General features: G+C 35.0%; 1 protein-coding gene across 1 annotated transcript in view; it reads left to right on the plus strand.

Annotated features, from left to right (window-relative positions):
- Positions 1 to 19,859, plus strand: part of CFAP47 (cilia and flagella associated protein 47) — a 429,680-nt gene that overhangs the window by 315,668 nt on the left and 94,153 nt on the right. Inside the window, exons 52-56 of the mRNA XM_015443631.3 lie at positions 7,125 to 7,300; positions 9,391 to 9,498; positions 12,216 to 12,327; positions 15,073 to 15,177; positions 18,682 to 18,838. Coding sequence (XP_015299117.3) covers positions 7,125 to 7,300; positions 9,391 to 9,498; positions 12,216 to 12,327; positions 15,073 to 15,177; positions 18,682 to 18,838 — 658 coding nt within the window. The remainder of the gene's footprint in view (positions 1 to 7,124; positions 7,301 to 9,390; positions 9,499 to 12,215; positions 12,328 to 15,072; positions 15,178 to 18,681; positions 18,839 to 19,859) is intronic.

The raw sequence follows: 19,859 nt of genomic DNA on the forward strand, positions 1-19,859 counted from the left end.
AGACTCTCTAAATATAGTATTCAGAGTATATCTAGCTGATACAGCAAATAAACCCTAAATTTGCAATGGCTAAACACAGTAAAAGTTTTTTTTTTTTTTTTTTTTTTTTTGAGATGGAGTCTCGCTCTGTCGCCCAGGCTGGAGTGCAGTGGCGCGATCTCGGCTCACCGCAAGCTCCGCCTCCCGGGTTCACGCCATTCTCCTGCCTCAGCCTCCCGAGTAGCTGGGACTACAGGCGCCCACAACCGCGCCCGGCTAATTTTTTGTATTTTTAGTAGAGACGGGGTTTCACCGTGGTCTCGATCTCCTGACCTTGTGATCCGCCCGCCTCGGCCTCCCAAAGTGCTGGGATTACAGGCGTGAGCCACCGCGCCCGGCCCAAAAGTTTTTGACAATTGTAACATTCTAGTGAATGTGTCCCTGGTTGGTGGGTGGCATACTCCCTGTTGTGATTCAGGGAGCCAGGGTTGTTCCATCTTGTGATTCCTTCCTTTTTAGGGACTCAGAGGTCCCTACATGTAGCTGGAGAAAAAGAAAGCAGAGAGAAGAGAATTTCCAGTAGTTTTAATGGCCTTGACATACAGGTGACACACCACTTTCACTCACATACAATTGGAGAAAACTAGTGACACAGCTAAGCCCAGGTGAAAGAGGCTCTGGGAAATGGAATCTCTAGTTGGACAGCCACTTCCAAGTGACATCTTCATGTCATGAAAGGGGAACTTAGGATTTTAGTGGAGAGATATTGCAGGATCTGGCCAGCAGCCCACAATGCAATGGAGCTCTCTCTTTGTTCCCAGGTGGATCGGCAGGTTAAGAAATAATAGACACACACAAGATAGTGAAAGCTGAGTCCAGGGGGGTCACCACCTTCTGGTCCAGCGGTGCCAACAATGCACTGGATATGCCAGCATTTTATTAAGTTTAGTGAGGGCGGGGGTAGGTTAGTGAGGGATTTAGGGTCATTTGATTATGAGGTGAGATGATCACATGGGGATGAAGTAATTCTTTAACATAACATCCGTATGCAGAAGTACAGTATACAGAGATAAGAATTTACAATATAGTGTGTGCATCAGTAATTTCTAACAGAGCCTTAAAATAGAAACACAGTATTTCCATAACCTATGATTAGCAAAATATTAATCAGCAGTAACAGTTACAGCAAAAGCTGGTTACAAACAATCCATAGAAACAGGACGTGAAGCTAGACAACCGGTTAGACTAGAAATTCTCAGAAGGGAGTATGCCTTAACCCTGAAGAGGCCTAGAAGAGCAGTGGCAAGATGAGGGCATTTATAGCCCTATCTTATCCATATGGACAGGTGCCCCCCATGCATCCGTTTATAGGCTCTCCACGAGGGTTGCATTCCATTCCCAGAGCTATGAACATCTGCTTTTCTGGGATAGGAATCCTGGTGATGTGAAACCTCCCTGACTGCACATCCATTCATAGGCTCTCTGCAGGGGGAAGCACATCATGTGCTGTTGGCTCATTCTGGCAGTCCAACCTGGCATTGTCTTTACACAATCCTGCATGCAATTTTGTATTTACAATAATCAGGAGCATTTCATCTTTTATTCCATAGCAATAGTTTCAGGGGGTCTCCCTACAGAGAGATGATGTTTCTGGCACATCAAGGGAGGGGAGAAATCTTTAGCCCATCACCCATTTACAGCTCATATCTGTGGTGGCCAGAACAAAAAGACAGTGGGAGTGTCTTCTTTAAGGAGTTTAATGCCCCTGGCTCTTGGTGAGTTCCTACCAACAGAATGGACCACAGAGAGAGGGAAGGTGGTTAGAGTGAGAGCAAGATGCACTTTCATCGGCACAATTCAAGATGTAGTGGACCAAAGTGAATTTGACGTAATGAAATAAGGCTAGGCTTGAGCTTATTTGAAAGGACCCAGCCCAAGAAACATTCTTCTAGGATGAGAAGACTCCTGGGGATAATTCAAGATAGAAGAAGGCAAAAGGAACCTATATACTCACCTGGATAAGATCAGGTAGCACCAATTAAGTAAGTGGGTATTGTTCTTCTACCTGTCATCCCATTTCATCCTGCAACCTGAAAGAGCCAGCCACATCAGCACCATGATCATAGGAGAGGAAGCTGGAGCAGAGGGTTGAAAAGAGCAGGCCATGTTTACCTCCTTCCTCACAAGCAGTGTGCAAAATTCCCAGACAGGCCTGAGGGTGAGGATGAGGTGCCAGAAGGGGAGGATCAGGAGCAGACTTCAATTGCATATGAGAAGAAAGTGTTGATTGATTTGAGATTTCTATAAATACCTCAAAGTTAGACTCTTCTGGCACTGGGAGCCACTTTGAGATAATAATAGGGCTGGAGGAAGGCAGCTCCTTCGGGGGTTTGGATAGCAGTAGTGAGAGACTTTTCAGATTGCACTCCACTAAGGTTAGTCTATCCGGTGTACCTGTTATAATGACAATAGATGACTGAGGTAAATTTAGACAGTGATAATTCTATGAACAAAAATATTCCAGGGTAACATTGAGGGTGGCTTGAAGACTGTGGCAATGCACCCAACTAGAGAGACTAATGGTGCAGAAGCCCTCAGAACAAAATGAGCTCGGTGGGAAGGGACACAACAAGAAGGAGCATAAGCAGTCCAGAAGCAGGGAAGAGGTAGAGAGGCCACAGCTGGACAGGAAAGATTGCAGGATTGATGGGGTGGGAGTTGGGCTGTTACTTGTGATTAGAGTTTTTGAGGTGTTTGCAGGGCCAGATCTCCTGGGGCCTCAAAAGGCAAAAAGAAAGATTTTAGTCTATGTGCATTTAGCCAATAGAGGGTGTAAACGAAATGAATGACCTGATTTAATTTATGTTTTTTTTTTTTTTTTTTTTTTTTGAGACGGAGTCTCGCTCTGTCGCCCAGCCCAGGCTGGAGTGCAGTGGCGCGATCTCGGCTCACTGCAAGCTCCGCCTCCCGGGTTCACGCCATTCTCCTGCCTCAGCCTCCCGAGTAGCTGGGACTACAGGCGCCCACAACCGCGCCCGGCTAATTTTTTGTATTTTTAGTAGAGACGGGGTTTCACCGTGGTCTCGATCTCCTGACCTTGTGATCCGCCCGCCTCGGCCTCCCAAAGTGCTGGGATTACAGGCGTGAGCCACCGCGCCCGGCCAATTTATGTTTTTAAACTTCTCCGTAAGTTCCTTCCATTGTAAAAAAATAAACATATAACTTATATATATGTGCTAGGTGCAGCGGCTCACACCTATAATCCCAGCACTTTGGGAGGTGGGTGGATCATGAGATCAGGAGGTTGAGACCATCCTGGCTTATACGGTGAAACCCCGTCTCTACTGAAAATACAAAAAAATTAGCCGGGCGTGGTGGTGGGCGCCAATAGTCCCAGCTACTCAGGAGGCTGAGGCAGGAGAATGGTGTGAACCCAGGAGGCAGAGCTTGCAGTGAGCCGAGATCGCGCCACTGCACTCCAGCCTGGGCGACAGAGCGAGACACCATTTCAAAAAATAAAAAAAATAAAATAAAAATAAAATAATATGTATGTGTATACATATATATACATAAATGCTGAAAATATCTAGTATTTGTTTTAAAAGTGTGTAGGTATTCGAACTTCCTCTGAAAATCTTTATAATTTGCAAAATTCAATACAACTGTTTTTATATATTTAAAAAGAGTATTCCACTTCTACATGAGTGGTTAAGTGTTTTAATTATTTTCAATTTCAGCATTGTGAATGTCTTTTCTGTTTTAAAATTTTTACTTGTATTTCATGGGATTAAATATGCATTATTTAGTCCTCTTACAAAGGAGTCTGAGAAATGGAAGCAATTTCTTTAAACAGCCATTATGTTTGCTACCATATTCTAAAGTACAAGCCAGAAAAAATATTGGATACCTTATAAAAGAATGCTTTCTATCATTAAACCTAAAAGAGCCCATGTGAAGATGAAAGAAAGCTTTAGAAGTCATCATGTAATGTTCAACCATTACTGTTTTACTTGAGTTTCAAAAAAAAAATCAGTCAAAACTGATTTATGTTTAATTCTGAACACAAATTAACTTTAAAAGCCTACTCATGAAAGTGGAGGAATATGCCATTTGCAAAACAGACACCAGCCAAGTATTTCAAACGCTTTTATAGATAAAGTATTCACAGAATTCAATGGACTGTGTACTTCTCATTTAGTAAGAGTTCTTTATAAAATGAAATGGAATATGAGGTGGCAAGATAACTTAGCCAAAACAATTAATATTGTTTTAAATATAATTTTAATGTTTTATTTTGTATGTTATTTTCTCAAAATGGCTATGCATTTCTGTAATCATACAGATAACCTAAGAAAGTTGTTTCAAGAATAAACATGAGTTTTGATCATCTTATAAAATGAGAGATAACAAAAATTTCTTCTCTTTAACTTACTGAACATATCAAATACTTTAAAGATGTAATTTTACAACCTTAAGAAATATTGATATTTAGAAAAGCAATCTTCCCTGAAATTTTGAAGATATTTTGTCAGGTGGATATTTAAAATACAAATTATTCATTATGTTTAAGGTGTCATTTAAGTTTTTCTGTTTAAACCTAGAAGAAAATAATATCCAAACAATAATGAAATTTAGAAATCATTTTCGTAATATTATAGTTACATTTGAGATACTTTCTACCATACTAGAAATATAGTACAGTTAATTAGAAACTTAAAGCTTTTGACTGTAGTGAAACATTTATTTCTGTTGAGTCTTGCTATTTTCAAAACTCCAAATAATGAGATTCCAGAGATTTTCAAGAGATTGCAGTACTGGTAACTCTAAGCATTCAACGATTGCTCTCTGGAAGGCTGCTCTGTGAAGGATTTTGAGGATGTGTCCAGACCTACTGAATAAGAGTGAAGTGATCAGTCAATAGTATTTGTCATGGATGTTGCAAGGATGCCAAGGAGGAGCTGTGATTTAAGTGCTCCATAGACACCATCCATATTTCCCACTCGTAAGATCTGGCCAACTGTAGAATGTTATGACACTTTGGTAGCACGAGGGCATGGTCTCGTTAGATAGGTTGTAGTTTACACAGAAAATAGTAGGTTTAATGTGATTTTGTTCCATTTTGTTTTCAAGACTTATGTATGTAATAAGACCTCAGGTAGTTCTATATTCCAATATTTATTCCTCTTTAGACCAGAATCTAAATCTAAATCTAATGTGTAGGTCTCAACATGTGAGTGGGTCAAAACTAGCATTATTTTTTTCAGGAAATAGAATAGAATAAAAGGTAGTAGAGAGTATCAGAAAATATTACATGTGGTAAATGCAGGGATTGTTTTGTAAAACTTTTGTGATATATATATGTGAACCATATTGTGATATAAAACAAATTATTCTGGGTTGTGGTTCAAACATTTTGAAACTCGGTGGTTTAGATTCTAGCATTTTTACTTCTATGACAGGCTATAGCATTCTGTTGAACGGACTCTGTTCTTCTCTGAATAATGTCTGAGTAGTAGACCAGGACAAATGTCTAGGCCAAATGTGTCATTTCCATATTCTGTCTTAAGCCCTGAGCAAAATCTCTAGGCTCATATTGGGTTGATAGTATTTGTTACCTTGGCATACCCTTTTTTCTAGTTGTTCTTATTTTTGACCATTGGAAACTTATTTGGAGGCCAAGTCCTGTATCAACTTTATAAAATATGCCAGGTTACCCAGGAAATTAGTCACTGGTCAGTATTTTATGTTTTACACTTTTATTTTTCCTTCTTTATAATTATAAGCATTGAATATTTTGCTGTAGATGTTTAAATGCCCACTTATTTTAAGAATTCATAATTCTAATATCTCCTGAAACCACTGTAGAAGACTATTTTTTCATTGCATTTATAATCAACATTGATTTCTAATAAGTGATATCTGCTCTAATCTAATTGTTACTTTGTATATATGCTTGGTTTCCATCTTTCTTCACCAGACGTTGTTCACCACACTAAATGTTGTTTCCATTCCTCTAAAATGTAGCATTCCTCCAACTCATTTATTTATTAGAGGTGATCAGGCAAATATTCTCAGCTAGGTCCTCTGAAACAGCCATAGACAAAGCTGTAATATCTACCTTGAAGATATGTTCTCAGAAGCTTAGTAAGAATTTTTTGTCACCCCTGTAAAGTGATTTGATAAATTTCATAACAGCTCCATGTTCTAAAGTACGTTTATTACCAAGCTTTGATTTATAATTGAAATGCTCAACCTTCTCCATTTCTTTAGGTTAAAACATTTAGGCAACTGGAATTTGTTAAAATTGAGATGCGTCCTGTCTACTAATTATCTTTACTACATTTTCTTTAATTATAGCTTTTGACGTAGTGGAGATCATGGCTGAAATGGGGTGCATTACAAGTCATTAGCCAGGATGGGTCAGTATGAGGATCAGGAAATATCTTAGAACTTAAAGAGTGCCTTCCAGAGCTAAGACAGTGTACCTTGGGGGAAGGACAGGACAAACAAGAACAGAAGGAAGAAATCTAAACAGAAAGATGTATCATCAACATAATTTGACTTTTTAGTTTAGATTGTCCCTACTACTTGATGCAAAAGTACGTTGTTACTTTAAGTGTTTCCTTTGAATCAGCAGCAGCAGCAGCGTCATGTGGAAACTTTCTAGAAATATAAATTTCAGACCCCATCCCAGATCTACTGAATCTCTGGGAGGGAGAAGGGGTGTGGGGGAGAGGTTGATAAAAGTCTGTCTTTTAGCAGACTCTGCTGGTTATTCTTAAGTGTGATAAAGTTTGAGTACCATTCCTAGAGTAAACACTGAAAAATGGACCTCATAGAAATAATGATACCAGTGAAAAATATATTTTAAATGTAATTTTACAAATAGTTTTCATCCATTTAGTTACATGGATCTCTGTGTAGTATTTGCTGTTGAAAAAAATAAGGTTACAATTTATCAAGGCTAATGAAAGAAAACATGTAAGAGATTCAAAGCTAGTGAGATGTATTCAACAGTGTATCAAGGAAAAAAATAAAACAAATGGCCTTATATTATGTAATAATTTCCTTTACATTTCCTTTCACAGTATAATGACTCCATGCTGACACTAAAAGGTGATTACATATTTGTTGTATAATTCTAGGACAGCACTTGCATTGAAATACCTCTCTCTAATCCAAAAGATAGAGCTCTTCACTTAGATGTGCAGTTAACGAGTGCTGCCCTTAATGGTGATAATGAAATTATCCTGAGTCCACTACAGTGCACCAAATATATTGTATGGTATTCTCCAGCAACTACAGGCTATAGCAATGAAAGGTATGGTTTCAGTGTGGCATTATATTTTATTGTTGAACCTTAGAAATTAACCTTTAAATTTTACTTTTTCTTACACGATAATCATTAAAATTACACTTGCTCATAGTTTTAATTTTGTTTAATACTAGTCCCTGAAAAAATGTACTGATTTAATTGGAGTTAGTTTTTGCTTGCTTCAGTGCAAAAATAGTAGTTATGAGAATATCAAATTAAATAATTTCTACATTTCTCCTTTTACCCCCTTTCACTTCACTTTTTACTAAGTAAACCTTTATGGATGCAAAAGCTGAACCAAATGAAAACAATTGCATGAGGACTAGGGATTAAACTTTCAATTTTGTTGATGAAAATTCATATATTTTGCTTCTTAATTAAATACAAATAATTCACTTGGAGGACATAGAAGAATTAAAGTAATTAATTACAGTCATAATGTCCTACAATAAATATCTTGAACTTATTTCTGCTAACTGAAATTTTGCATCCTTTGACCAGTCTCTCCTCAAAGTTGGTGTCCCCTCCGCCTCCCAGCCCCTGGTAACAATAATCATTATACTATCTGCTTCTGCGTTCAATTTTTTTTTTTATTGTTATGCTTTAAGTTCTAGGGCACATGTGCACAACGTGCAGGTTTGTTACATATGTATACATGTGCCATGTTGGTGTGCTGCTCCCATTAACTCATCATTTACATTAGGTATATCTCCTAATGCTACTCCCTCCCTCCCCGCTCCCCACAATAGTTCAATTTTTTAAAATTCAACATATAAGTGAAATCTGTCTTTCTGTGCCTGGCCTGGCTTATTTTATTTAATGTAACATCCTTTAGAATAACTCTTATTGGTGCTTCAAGTACAGTTTCCTACAATAGAAACCAGTAATTGTTATTTTAGCGAATCAGTAAATAAATGAATACATCTGTGAAATTTTAAAGTATAAAAATTATTATTCTGTGAAGCATGAAAATAAGAATATCACATATTATAAAAGACACTATTTTGAAAAAATTACCATTAGAAATATGGGCTGATCTTTTTGCCCCAATGTGATTGCACAGGCTTTGTGAACATATACTGAATCTTGAATTTTCTTTATCAGCATACATTAAAAAAATTTTTGGCTAATACTTACTGTCTGCCTACTCTGCTATCATCATTGGGGCATGTATTTTACATACATAAAATTCTCACAGCAACTGTAAGAGGTAAGAGTGATTCCTCCTATTTTATAAATGAGAAAATGACTTTTTCAAAACTGCACAAGTAAAAGATGACAGAGCTGAGATACCATCCCAGTTATCTTTTTTTTTTTTTTTTTTTTTTCTTTTGAGACAGAGTCTCACTCTGTCACCTGGGCTGGAGTGCAGTGACGTGATCTCAGCTCACTGCAACCTCTGCCTCCCAGGTTCAAGCGATTCTCCTGCCTCAGCCTCCCGAGTAGCCGGGATTACAGGCGACCACCACTTCACCCAGCTAATTTTTTGTGTTTTAATGGAGATAGGGTTCCACCATATTGGCCAGGCTGGTCTCGAACTCCTGACCTCATGATTCGCCTGCCTCAGCCTCCCAAAGTGCTGGGATTACAGGTGTGAGCCACCATGTCCGGTCTAAAACAGTTATACTTTTTTAGACTGTCACAAGCTCTGCTTCCCTGGTAGTTGAGGATGTGCTGATCATAAAGGAAGTTCTCTAGAGCTATATGTCACTTGATAGCATTCACATGAAAATGCACATGCATTCAACTAAAACTAAATTTGACGTAACCACAGTTAAAAAGCAGGGCTTTTTCTCTTCCACCTTCTGCAAGACATTTAAACTACTCATGTTTAAACATTTTTATTGATCCAGCAGGCGTTTATTAAACAGATATTAATGACAACACTGCTTTTCTTGAATAATGAAATGATTTTCTCAACCAAAACTGAAGAATTAAAAATACATCTACAAATAGAGTAGTACATGTTACAGAGCAGTTGTCAAATGTTGTATTTAAAACCAACTATTTATACTAGTTTGGGGTATACTTCTTCTGCTAAATTTATTACACAAACTAAAACTGCTGACAAAATTTTGTGTATTTCTCTCCACCAGCATTATTTTTCAGCCTGAAATGGCTGAAGAGTTCTGGTATTTACTGAAATTAACTATTGAATTACCAAAACCAACCATAATTCCAGAAATACAGTGCGACCTTGGCAAGTAAGTTCTACTTAATAGATAAAGTTATTGCTTGCAAGAAAAATAGTTAATCTATTACAATATTGTTATAATGCATTCAGTTTCTAAAAAGAAAAATAAATATCTCTTTAGTCATTGATTTTTTTTTTCCTAGGGAAGGTTTGATATGTAAACTACATTGTGGAAAACTTGTCAAAGAAAAACAAATCAGGACTTAGCAAGGAAAGAGTTTTATTCAAAAGGATTATTACAACGGATAAAAAGAGACCATTGCAATAGGGAAAGACTCCCATTAGAAGTCTACAAGGGTCTGCAAAATCAAACAGAAAAAAGTTTGTCTTTTATAAAGTAAAGGAAAGACAAGCAGATATAGACAGAATCTTTGGAGGGAAAGCTGCCAAGCAAGGGACAATGGCCAGTGATGTCTAACAGGAAAAGGGTTTTACTGTGGTCAGCTAATTCCCAGGAGAAGCTGAGAAAGGGTCATGTTACTTTGTGTGTCTGCATGCTTGTGTAGGCTTAGGGACAAGCAGAGTTCAGGGGCTGGTGGGAAGGAGAGAAACCTGGCAAAAGTTTCCTCAAGGCAAAGGAGAGGTAAGCAATGAATAACTGTGAACATTTGGTCAGTGGGTTAATGCCATGATCCCTTGAGATATGACCATTCCTATTTAGATAGTTGAGTTCCTACTGTTTATCAAGTTTGGTGCTGGTAAATAGGGATAAAAAAGGCATAATCCCTACTTTTAAAGAGTATACACCCTAATGAGCAAATTAGTGCCTTTTAACTAATTTCTGTCCCTTGTCACATCAAAAGAGTGTTGCATTCTTCCAGTACATGCTCTTTAGCCACAACAATGACATTTGAAATTTTTTTCTTATAGTAGCATAGGTATCTAGTATGAAAATATTTTATTCCTATTTTTCTAAGGTATTGTGTATGAGAAAACTTGGGAAATTGGTAATATACGAAGCAGATGCTTACCAAAAAATGATGAGAAATCTGTCATGATTTTTAGTATATTTTATTCATTATAATTAATGAAGTTTTGGTTATTTTCATTGAATTTCTTCATATGTCGCTGGTGAAAGAACAAATTCATGATTTACAGAGACTTGTTAAATTTGTAGTCTAGAATCATAAAACTGACATATAATGTTCTTTTTAAGGTGAATCATTTTATGCATATAGTTTATATAAAAACAAGAAAATGGTGATTTATATGAACTATATAATTTGAATTTATGAACTGAATTCTGCTCAGCACATATTACCTAATTTTCCTCTGTCACAGGGCCATAACATTGTGAAAAATAATATATGTATGGTGATTATTCCATTCTTTTTATTACAGATTTGATACCTAAATATTTTAATCTTAATTACTCTATATTGTTAGCAAGAAACAGTAAAGAGATATGAAAAACTGTACATAGATAAAATTATGTTATTATGTTATACTTTGACATTACAAAAAAATGAAGATGACAAGTTGGATGCTGTACATTCAAAACCATTAGAATTGATAGTTGAGAATTATGAACACTCATTTATTATTTGCTTAGAGCATAAATAGTCACATATTTTGGGCATTTACTCATCATCAATTCAGATCTTGTTAATGTTATGAATGAAAACTTTGTGCATTTATTACTCTATTATTACAACTAGACTGTGTTAGCTTTTTTGGCTGGATTTAGCATTTATAAAACAATAAGTAAACATTATTCCTAAAACTGGAATATATTCTAATATCTAATATGGGATAACATTAGCTCTCAAAAATAGAGAGCCAAAGATTATTTAATTTAGTAAAATGTCGTTAGTTCATACATAATTATTTTGATTTTGAAACTAAAAGAAGTCATTATATTAGCTTCCTAGGGTTGCCATAACAAGCACCATAAACTGGGTGGCTTAAGACCACAAAACATGTATTGTCTCACAGTTCTGAAGGCTAGAAGTTTAAAATCAAGGGTTCACTATGACCATGCGCCTTCTGAAACCTGTAAGGGATAATTCTTTGTCTCTTTTAGCTTCTATTTCTTCTTCTTCTTCTTCTTCTTTTTTTTTTTTTTTTCATGTTTTAGAGACAGGGTCTTGCTCTGTCACTGAGGCTGGAGTGCAGTGGCGCAATCATGGCTCACTGCAGCCTCAAACTCCTGAGCTATGCAATCCTTCTGCCTCAGCCTCCCAAGTAGCTAGGGCTACAGGCAAGCCACCATGCCTGGCTATTTTCAAAATTTTTTGTAGAGACAGAGTCTTGCTGTGTTGCTCAGGCTTGTCTTGAACTCCTGGCCTCAAGTGACCCTCCAGACTCAGCTTCCCAAAGCACTGAGATTACAGGCATGAGCAACTGTGTCTGGTCTCTTTTAGCTTCTTGTGCTTGCCAGCATCCTTTGGCTTTCTGTGACTTGTAGATACATCACTCTGATCTCTACTTCAACTGTTATATGGCCATCTTCTGTGTATCTTCACATGATTCTATTTACAAAGACACGAGTCATACCGGATGAAGGGCCTGTCTCACTCCAATAAGACATTATCTTAACTAGTTATATATGCAGTGACTCTATTTCCAGATAATATCACATTCTGAAGTACTAGGAATTAAGACTTCAATACATCTTATGGGGTGGCATATTTTAATTCTAGGGGTCATCAAGTTTATGGAATTAACACTAAATAAGTTTATGAATACCAGCAACTTTACTAGCTTTTTTTTTTTTTTTTCTCCCAGGCATGTTACTCAGATCATTCCCTTAGTTAATCGTACACATGAAACCTTAAAATTGCAAGCAACAAACAGTAATCCTGAAAATTTTGTCCTGGATATTAACAGAAAATCACAAGTAAGTAAATTCAGAGAGCCATGAAATTTATTGCTGCTAAAGTATTTTCCAATTCTGATTTGGGGACACTGGTGGAGTATTATCACTTGAATTACTAAGGATTTAAATTTCTAAAATTTAAGAATTGAATTTTATGCCCAGCATGGTGTCTCATGCCTGTAATCCCAGCACTTTGGGAGGCCAAGGCAGGCAGATCACTTGAGGCCAGGAGTTTGAGACCAGCCTGGCCAACATGGCGAAACCCCATCACTACTAAAAATACAAAAATTAGCCAGACGTGGTGTCACGTGCCTGTAATCCCAGCTACATGGGAGGCTGAGGAATGAGAATCGCTTGAACCCAGCCTAGGCAACAGAGCGAGACTCTGTCTCCAAAAATAACTTTTTTAAAAAAAGAATTTATTTTATATACTTCTCCCCTTGAATTTTAATTTATCAACAAAACAATATCATGTTAATATAAATTTTTTAAATTATATATGCTAGAGTCATGCTCATGATTACTTCATTCTAATAAATTGGTTGTGTTTTCCTTCTCACCATTTTAGTAATCAGTTTTTGTAACAGTTTCCAATATTATCATTATTAACTCTATTGTCATTATATGTTATCAGGGCTCCAAGAGACCAGTTGTTTTCTAGCCTTTCCTGAGTTCTTGCCCATCCCCCATTCCTCACCCCTGACACAGACACACGCTTTCAGACAATGCTGACAACTCTACCCCTCTCTGCTTCTTTCTCTGCCCAACTTTCTCATTCTTAGATCCTGGCAGAGGCTAGGTCCAGTCAATGATACTAAATCACTCTTCTGCTTCCTGCAAGTTACAAAATAAGATCCTAAGGTTTAGCATGACTATCTCTGTTTCTAAAGCATAGGACACCATTTATTTGCAGTGAGTGTCACACTTTCAGGTAACCATCAAAATGATAATTACAGTAGACTGTTTTTATCACCGGACTTCAAAGTAAATCATGAAGCCCTGCTAGTAGATATAGTATTTAAATAACGGCTTTTACTATTTGTTGTTTAATGATTAACAAATCTACACTTTGATTTATTTGTATCTTAACATCTGTCTCTTGTCAGTTACTGATTGCCAACGTATGTAATGATATGAAAGTAGTTCTTAGCTATCATAATATGTCAAATTAGAAATCACTAATTACTATATTGCTAAAATTGGTGTATATGCTTTAATCTTAAAAAGAGTGTATTAAAATGTACACACATTATTGTATCATTCAATACATTTTTCCATAAATTATATAAAGTCTGATATTCAGGATATAATTTACATATTACTGAAATTCCTCATTAGATAGTGGTGTTTTTGTATCCTTTACATATCTACTTTTAGAGAACAATCTAATCTGTGGTCCAAGGGAAAATAAATGTAATATATTGCACATCCAAACTTACATTACATAATCAAGAATATAAACTCTGTTTTAACATTTCCAGCCATTGCTTTGTAGTCCATTAATTCTTCTATTCATTTATCAAACATTATTGATCACTGAATATGCAATTAACTCTAATATTAGAAAACAACTCAAAAAGTTATTTATGAGAAAAATACTATCACATTTTAGAAAGCAAATAGGAACACACATTAGTTGTAATGATAATAAATGAAAAATATATAGAGAGAAACATCTATATATTTATATCTATGGAGAGAATAAACTATTTTTCCAAATTTTCTAAGTTGAAGGACTATATAAAATACAATTTTACTTATTTTTGCTAAGTCTGACAGTGAAATTAGTAACCCTAAAGTGTATATTAACTGATAGTCCTGAAACATTCAAGATATCAGAGAGAGAGCCAGCCTGAGATAAAAATATTAGATGTAGATAAACCACAATTGTATAATAAACAGGTGACTCTGTTCTAAATATAAAATTAAATTTGCATTTGCATTTTGTAGATAATTATCACAGTTTATTGGGCATCAACAGCTGTATTCTAAAAGGATTGAAAGATACTACTTAACTGTAATTTTGCCTTTTCAGAGTTTTTCTGGCAAAATATATTAGTGTAAAATAGTAGACTTCCTTTTCGTACATGTGCCACTCATGCTATCATTTTGTAAGTGTTTATCTTCAAATTAAATTATTTCCAGTGTAGCATTTTGATTACGTAATATACTCAAGCCCTTATTATATTGTGATAGAGTCACTGGGTTCTTTCACAGTCTCTAAAGAAGTAACTTGAACTAATACCGTACAGACGCAAATTATCCTAGCAGGTCACACGTTGAATGTGTACAAGATAGGAGGAAGAGGAAAATTTCCTTGCACATTAAAGAAGCATGTCTTACACCTTTGCTTAGAAACAGTTCTTTTCTTTTGATATTACCAAAGCAACAAATTAAGTTACCGGTGGTTTGACATGTACCTTGGGATGGCAATATGCTATGGGATCTTACATAAAATGTGTATGTCTTTTATTGAAGGTTCAAACTCAGCTTAAAAAATTAACCCTGACTTCCTTTTACAGAATGAGTCCTCCATGTGGTGATTTTCTTGGATAAGAACATGATGTGATCACCCCTGAACACTCTTTAACACGGGCCCTTTGAACAGTGTTCCAGGAGCAGGCACACTGAGAACAGATAATATGTGCAAGGCAACACATTAATCACACAAACATCGACCCTGCATATACCTAGTACACAAATATACCAGCTCAAACCAAATGGGTATTAATTTTTGTTCCTCTTTTCCTTTTTCCATTTACACAGCTGATCATATCTCCTCACTCCACCACAGACTTACCTGTTGTCTTTTATCCTTCTGCACTTGGAAGAACTGATCATCAAGCTTGCATCAACTTCTACTGTGCTCAGGTATGATAGAGTATTCTCGGACCAAGCCACGTTAATGAAATTTTAAATCAATATATAAATAAATATAATTCATCATTCATTCAATTATCCTATTTTGCAAGTAAAACAAGTTAATTATAAGTTAATTAGTTAAATGATTTTTGTAAAATACAATATGCATTGTGTATATGCAGACATCTGAAGAAGGTTATTTTTAAATACATAGATCAGTGGAATGAAGAGAAATATATACCCAGATTTAAAACACAGATATTTTAATGTACATGGCAAATCACTGGCATTTATGTTAATTTTCTAACTTGAGTTTTACTACTCAACTTTCCATAAGCTTACATATAAAATATAGAGTGCAATTTGTAAATATTTGTTATTTTTTTCCACTGCATTTTATCTGAACAGTGTTCCGAAGTATTAATTTTTAAAAACAATAGTTTATCACTTTTTGACAATCTCTAAATGTATCCCATGTCATTCTAAGAATAATCCCAGTTCATTCTCACCATAGTCCTATAATGGAAGTACTGTTATCAATCCTATTTTATGCATCAGGAATCTGAGACACAGAGAAATTCAAATCAGGCAACTAGTAAAAGGTTAAGGTATGACCTGAATCCAGGATAATCTGGTTTCAGCTCATCTTTATATCTACTTTTCACAGCTACTTAGTTGGCAAAGTGATTGTAACTCTCTTACTGCCAATTAAAATTTTATGTAAAATTTTACATTTATATTATTTTTACTTCTTCAAATGTTCATGGGGAGGAAAGCAAATGGAGGAAAGTACTTTATATCTTAGAAGACATCAAGGAGCTTACAGAACCCTGATATCTGAGGGGCAGTGGAATCAAATATAATACAGGGGTCTCCATGTCAGTACAGGGCCTATGGGTAACTGAAGTATCTTCGTTTCCAAAAATTTTTTTGATTTATTTTTAGAAAATTTGTTTTGAGGCTGTTAAATTGTCTAAATATTGTAATGACCAGTTAACACATGACCTGAGACAAATACTATAGAAATATGCTTCTTTTTCAAAAATATTAAAGGAGACAAACAGTAATCCTCTCACACAGAAGAAAATATATAATGGACATTATTTTCTTTCAGACAAGTAATTTTAACGAGGCTGTTCTTTTAAGCGATTGCTACATAGCAGGATTAGAACCCCTTCATCATAATTACTGGAGACAATTTTTTTGCTTGTATTTCTAGTAGAAAGCATATCTATTCAAGGACAGTCTTAGAACTCAGTAGGGAGATAATCAGTTCTGTAGCTTAATAGCTTTAAAAAATCCTAGCCTAGAAGTTGAATGCTAAATTCTTCATCAAACACAAAAAGGCTCAAACAAGAAAATAATCAGTTCAAACCTTCTATGAGTTAGTTGAACACTGATGGTTAATTTCAGTCACTCTGAATATCTCCTTCCAACTTGTAGCAAATCTATAAGGATTCAGCTATGATTAGACTTCAATCAATAATTCATGCTTTCAGCTACCAGGTCTAGACCTCCTCAACCTTTTCAATACATTGCTGTAACCTTGATGATTTTTCTTGCCCTATTTATCATTGAATCATTTACGTCTTCCTCTTTTATTTAATTCATCCAGTTGACATCTTTTGCAAGAAAAACTATTTCATAAACTTTTGAAAATGTGGTATGCATTATGTATGAACAGGCATCTAAAGAATATGTTTTTTTTTAAATAAACTTTAGAGTTTATTTTTCTGAGTTTGGAATAACTTTTTACCATTAGGGAAATAGCCATATAGATTTCCATCCTTCTCTTGATTCAACTGATTAAATCTATCTAAACTGACACACACAGCTGATTAGCTGATTAATCTAAAGCCAACTAATGGCTGTTCTTACAGGGTAAGCTTTATTTCTGATGGTACTTCTTTGCTGGATTGAGGGAAATAGCTATGGTTCATTATCTGCTTCATCTGCTTCTGGTTTCAATTCATGTGAAAAGCTCTGCATTGTAAAAAATCTAACCATTCAGTTACGGTTAGGGTTTGGGTTAAGTTCAAATTGTTTGTGCAGATTTTGAATCCTGTGATTAATTTGGTCAGGACATCACAGCTGCAAATATCATGAACTTATATTTTATGCAACCAGAGTCTCTAAATTAAATTACATTACTATATAACAGAATAAGTGGAGCACTAGTAAGCAGCAAATGTGGTAAATTATAACTTCTCTTTGGTTTCAAAGATTATGTTCTGAGATTTTCTTTCTTAGTTTTCAGATGCTTCCTTTTCATTTTCAAATAGGTGCCTTGTATATTTCATTCATACTTGATTGTATGGTTTGTTTCATCTAAAGGTCAGAATAGCAAACATTAAGGAAGAAGTTATAAAATCAGAGTGGTTTTACAATCCAGCATGAGTCTATGATCTTTGTAGCCTGTGGCTATGGAAAGTTCTGATTATTCTTAACACGTTTTAATTTGCTGATGCTTGAACTCTGATGCTTGACTTTAGTCAGTCAATTTTGTGAAATCAAGTTAGGACATTATTATTGAAAATACAGTGAATTTACATTATGCTAGTCAAATCTGTGACTAATAGTAATATAGTCATTTGAAGATAATATCCAGATGAAATTTTCCTTTAATTCTCTCTACTAAGGAGGCAGGATTTTATGAGTTTGCTTTCACTACTTCTCCTTATTTGAAGTAATCTTAAAGCAAGCTTCCCTCTTTTTATTGGAATTTAAGCTTGGAAACATCTATACAGTTTGAGATATTATAAAGTAGGACATTGTTTGTGATCCTTTTATTCATCTGCAACATTAGCAAAGTGTTTGTTGCAGAAGTTTAAGAGACCCTAGAACTGAGTCACAGTCTACTGTACTTTGAAGGGACTTTTATCCTAAACTACAAAGAGATTTTCAAACGGAGCTTTATGTGCTTACGAAACTTAGATAAAAATAATAACCACATTCAATCTCCTTCACATAAATTTTTATTCATTTATCCATATCATGCAATAAGAGATAATGCACTGGACTCGATGATGGGGATAAATAATATGGCATGCAGTTGTATGTTTTTCCTTTTATTGGAGCTTCAATCTGTGCCTCATCTTCTTTGCCTTAATGTGGTAGCTATCTGAATTTCATTTGAAATTCACCCAAAGAGTTTGGAAACTACATGCAGCGTTTGGTACCAAGTTTGTTTAAAAAAAAACTTGAACAGAAGTGCCAGATTTTTCATTGAACTTTCTCTTTTATGTTGCTATAATAACTTTATGTGCATTGAAATATTTTGATATTTGAATATTGCACTTTTGCCCTCTTCTGCCTCAATGTAAAAATACATAGAATTATTTTTCCATAAAATTAAAAGGAATTTGGAAAAGAAAGGAAAAATAAAGCAATGCTTTTTAGCAACAAAACTTTTCTTATCTGTCCAGATTTTTATATGCATTATACTTATTAAGTATTGCAAATAAAGTATATGCAGTTAGGACACATATGTTATAAATAATTATCTTCAAACAGTTTACAGAATGGAAATTCTACTTATCTGGAGTAGGACTATTTCCCCAGCCTCTAGACACAGAAAGAATAACCACACGCATTGGTCTTCAGTCATCTATTGTTATACCTTTCAAAAATCCCACAACGGAAGATGTCCTCATTGATATCACACTGACAAGTAAGTTGTTTTTCTGATATTTTACATGTTATTTTATAGGTATTTATCAGACTTATTTTATCATAGAATCAAAACATTTTAGAACAAATGAATACTCTAGAAATCTGTAGAGCAAATTATCTTATAAAAGAGAAAACAAGATTTGAGAGATGCAGTATTTTGGCTGAAATCACAGCTCATAATGGTACAGAATCAGAATTAGATATCTATTTAACAAATCAAGTTCTTCCAATTTGATCTGTAAACCCAAATATGTAAATTAGTAGATCTGTAAGATTCTTATGATATTATTCAAATATGCCAATGCTTATTCCTCAAAACTTTATAGAAATTCTGATATTGTGATTTTGTTTCATTTTTACATTTTCTTAATAAAGAGACAACATATTTGGAATAAATTTTGGCTTCAACTAGTCTTGTCCTTTTTTTATGCCATGTTGAGGGTGCGTGTTTTTAATTAGATTATTTGAAGAGTTTGATCACTTTATATTAAACAAATAAATAATGTGAGTCTGAATTAAAAATTAACTCAGCATGAATTTTTTGAAACACGTTTTCAATCTAATATCAAGCATTACCAATTTATCTTTTCAACTATTATTACTACTTCTACTCAAAATATTATTAGTGCAATTATTGGGTTAAAGTTATATATTTTGTGATTTTTTATATGCATGACCAACTTACTCTCCAGAATGTTTATACCTTTGCAATTCATGCTGCAATTAGGAGTATAATATAGACATTACCTATTTTCCAGAACTGTGTAAGCCCTGGGTAATAACATTGTCTTTAATCTCCATTAATCTGATTGAAAGAACATTATATTTTATCATCATTGCAAATTTTTGATTGATGTTGAAGCTGAACATGTCATTTAACTGTTGCACTTTGGTGCTTTTCCATCATTTCTTCATCTTCTTGGATTGAAATAATTTTAAATATTAAGAAAGTAATTTCATCTCATGTAAAATTCCCTTATAAGAATTTTGGCTGCGATCAGGAGAGGCATGTGGTGTTT

The sequence above is a fragment of the Macaca fascicularis genome, chromosome X (assembly GCF_037993035.2).
Source record: "Macaca fascicularis isolate 582-1 chromosome X, T2T-MFA8v1.1".
In the NCBI taxonomy this organism is placed as follows: domain Eukaryota; kingdom Metazoa; phylum Chordata; class Mammalia; order Primates; family Cercopithecidae; genus Macaca; species Macaca fascicularis.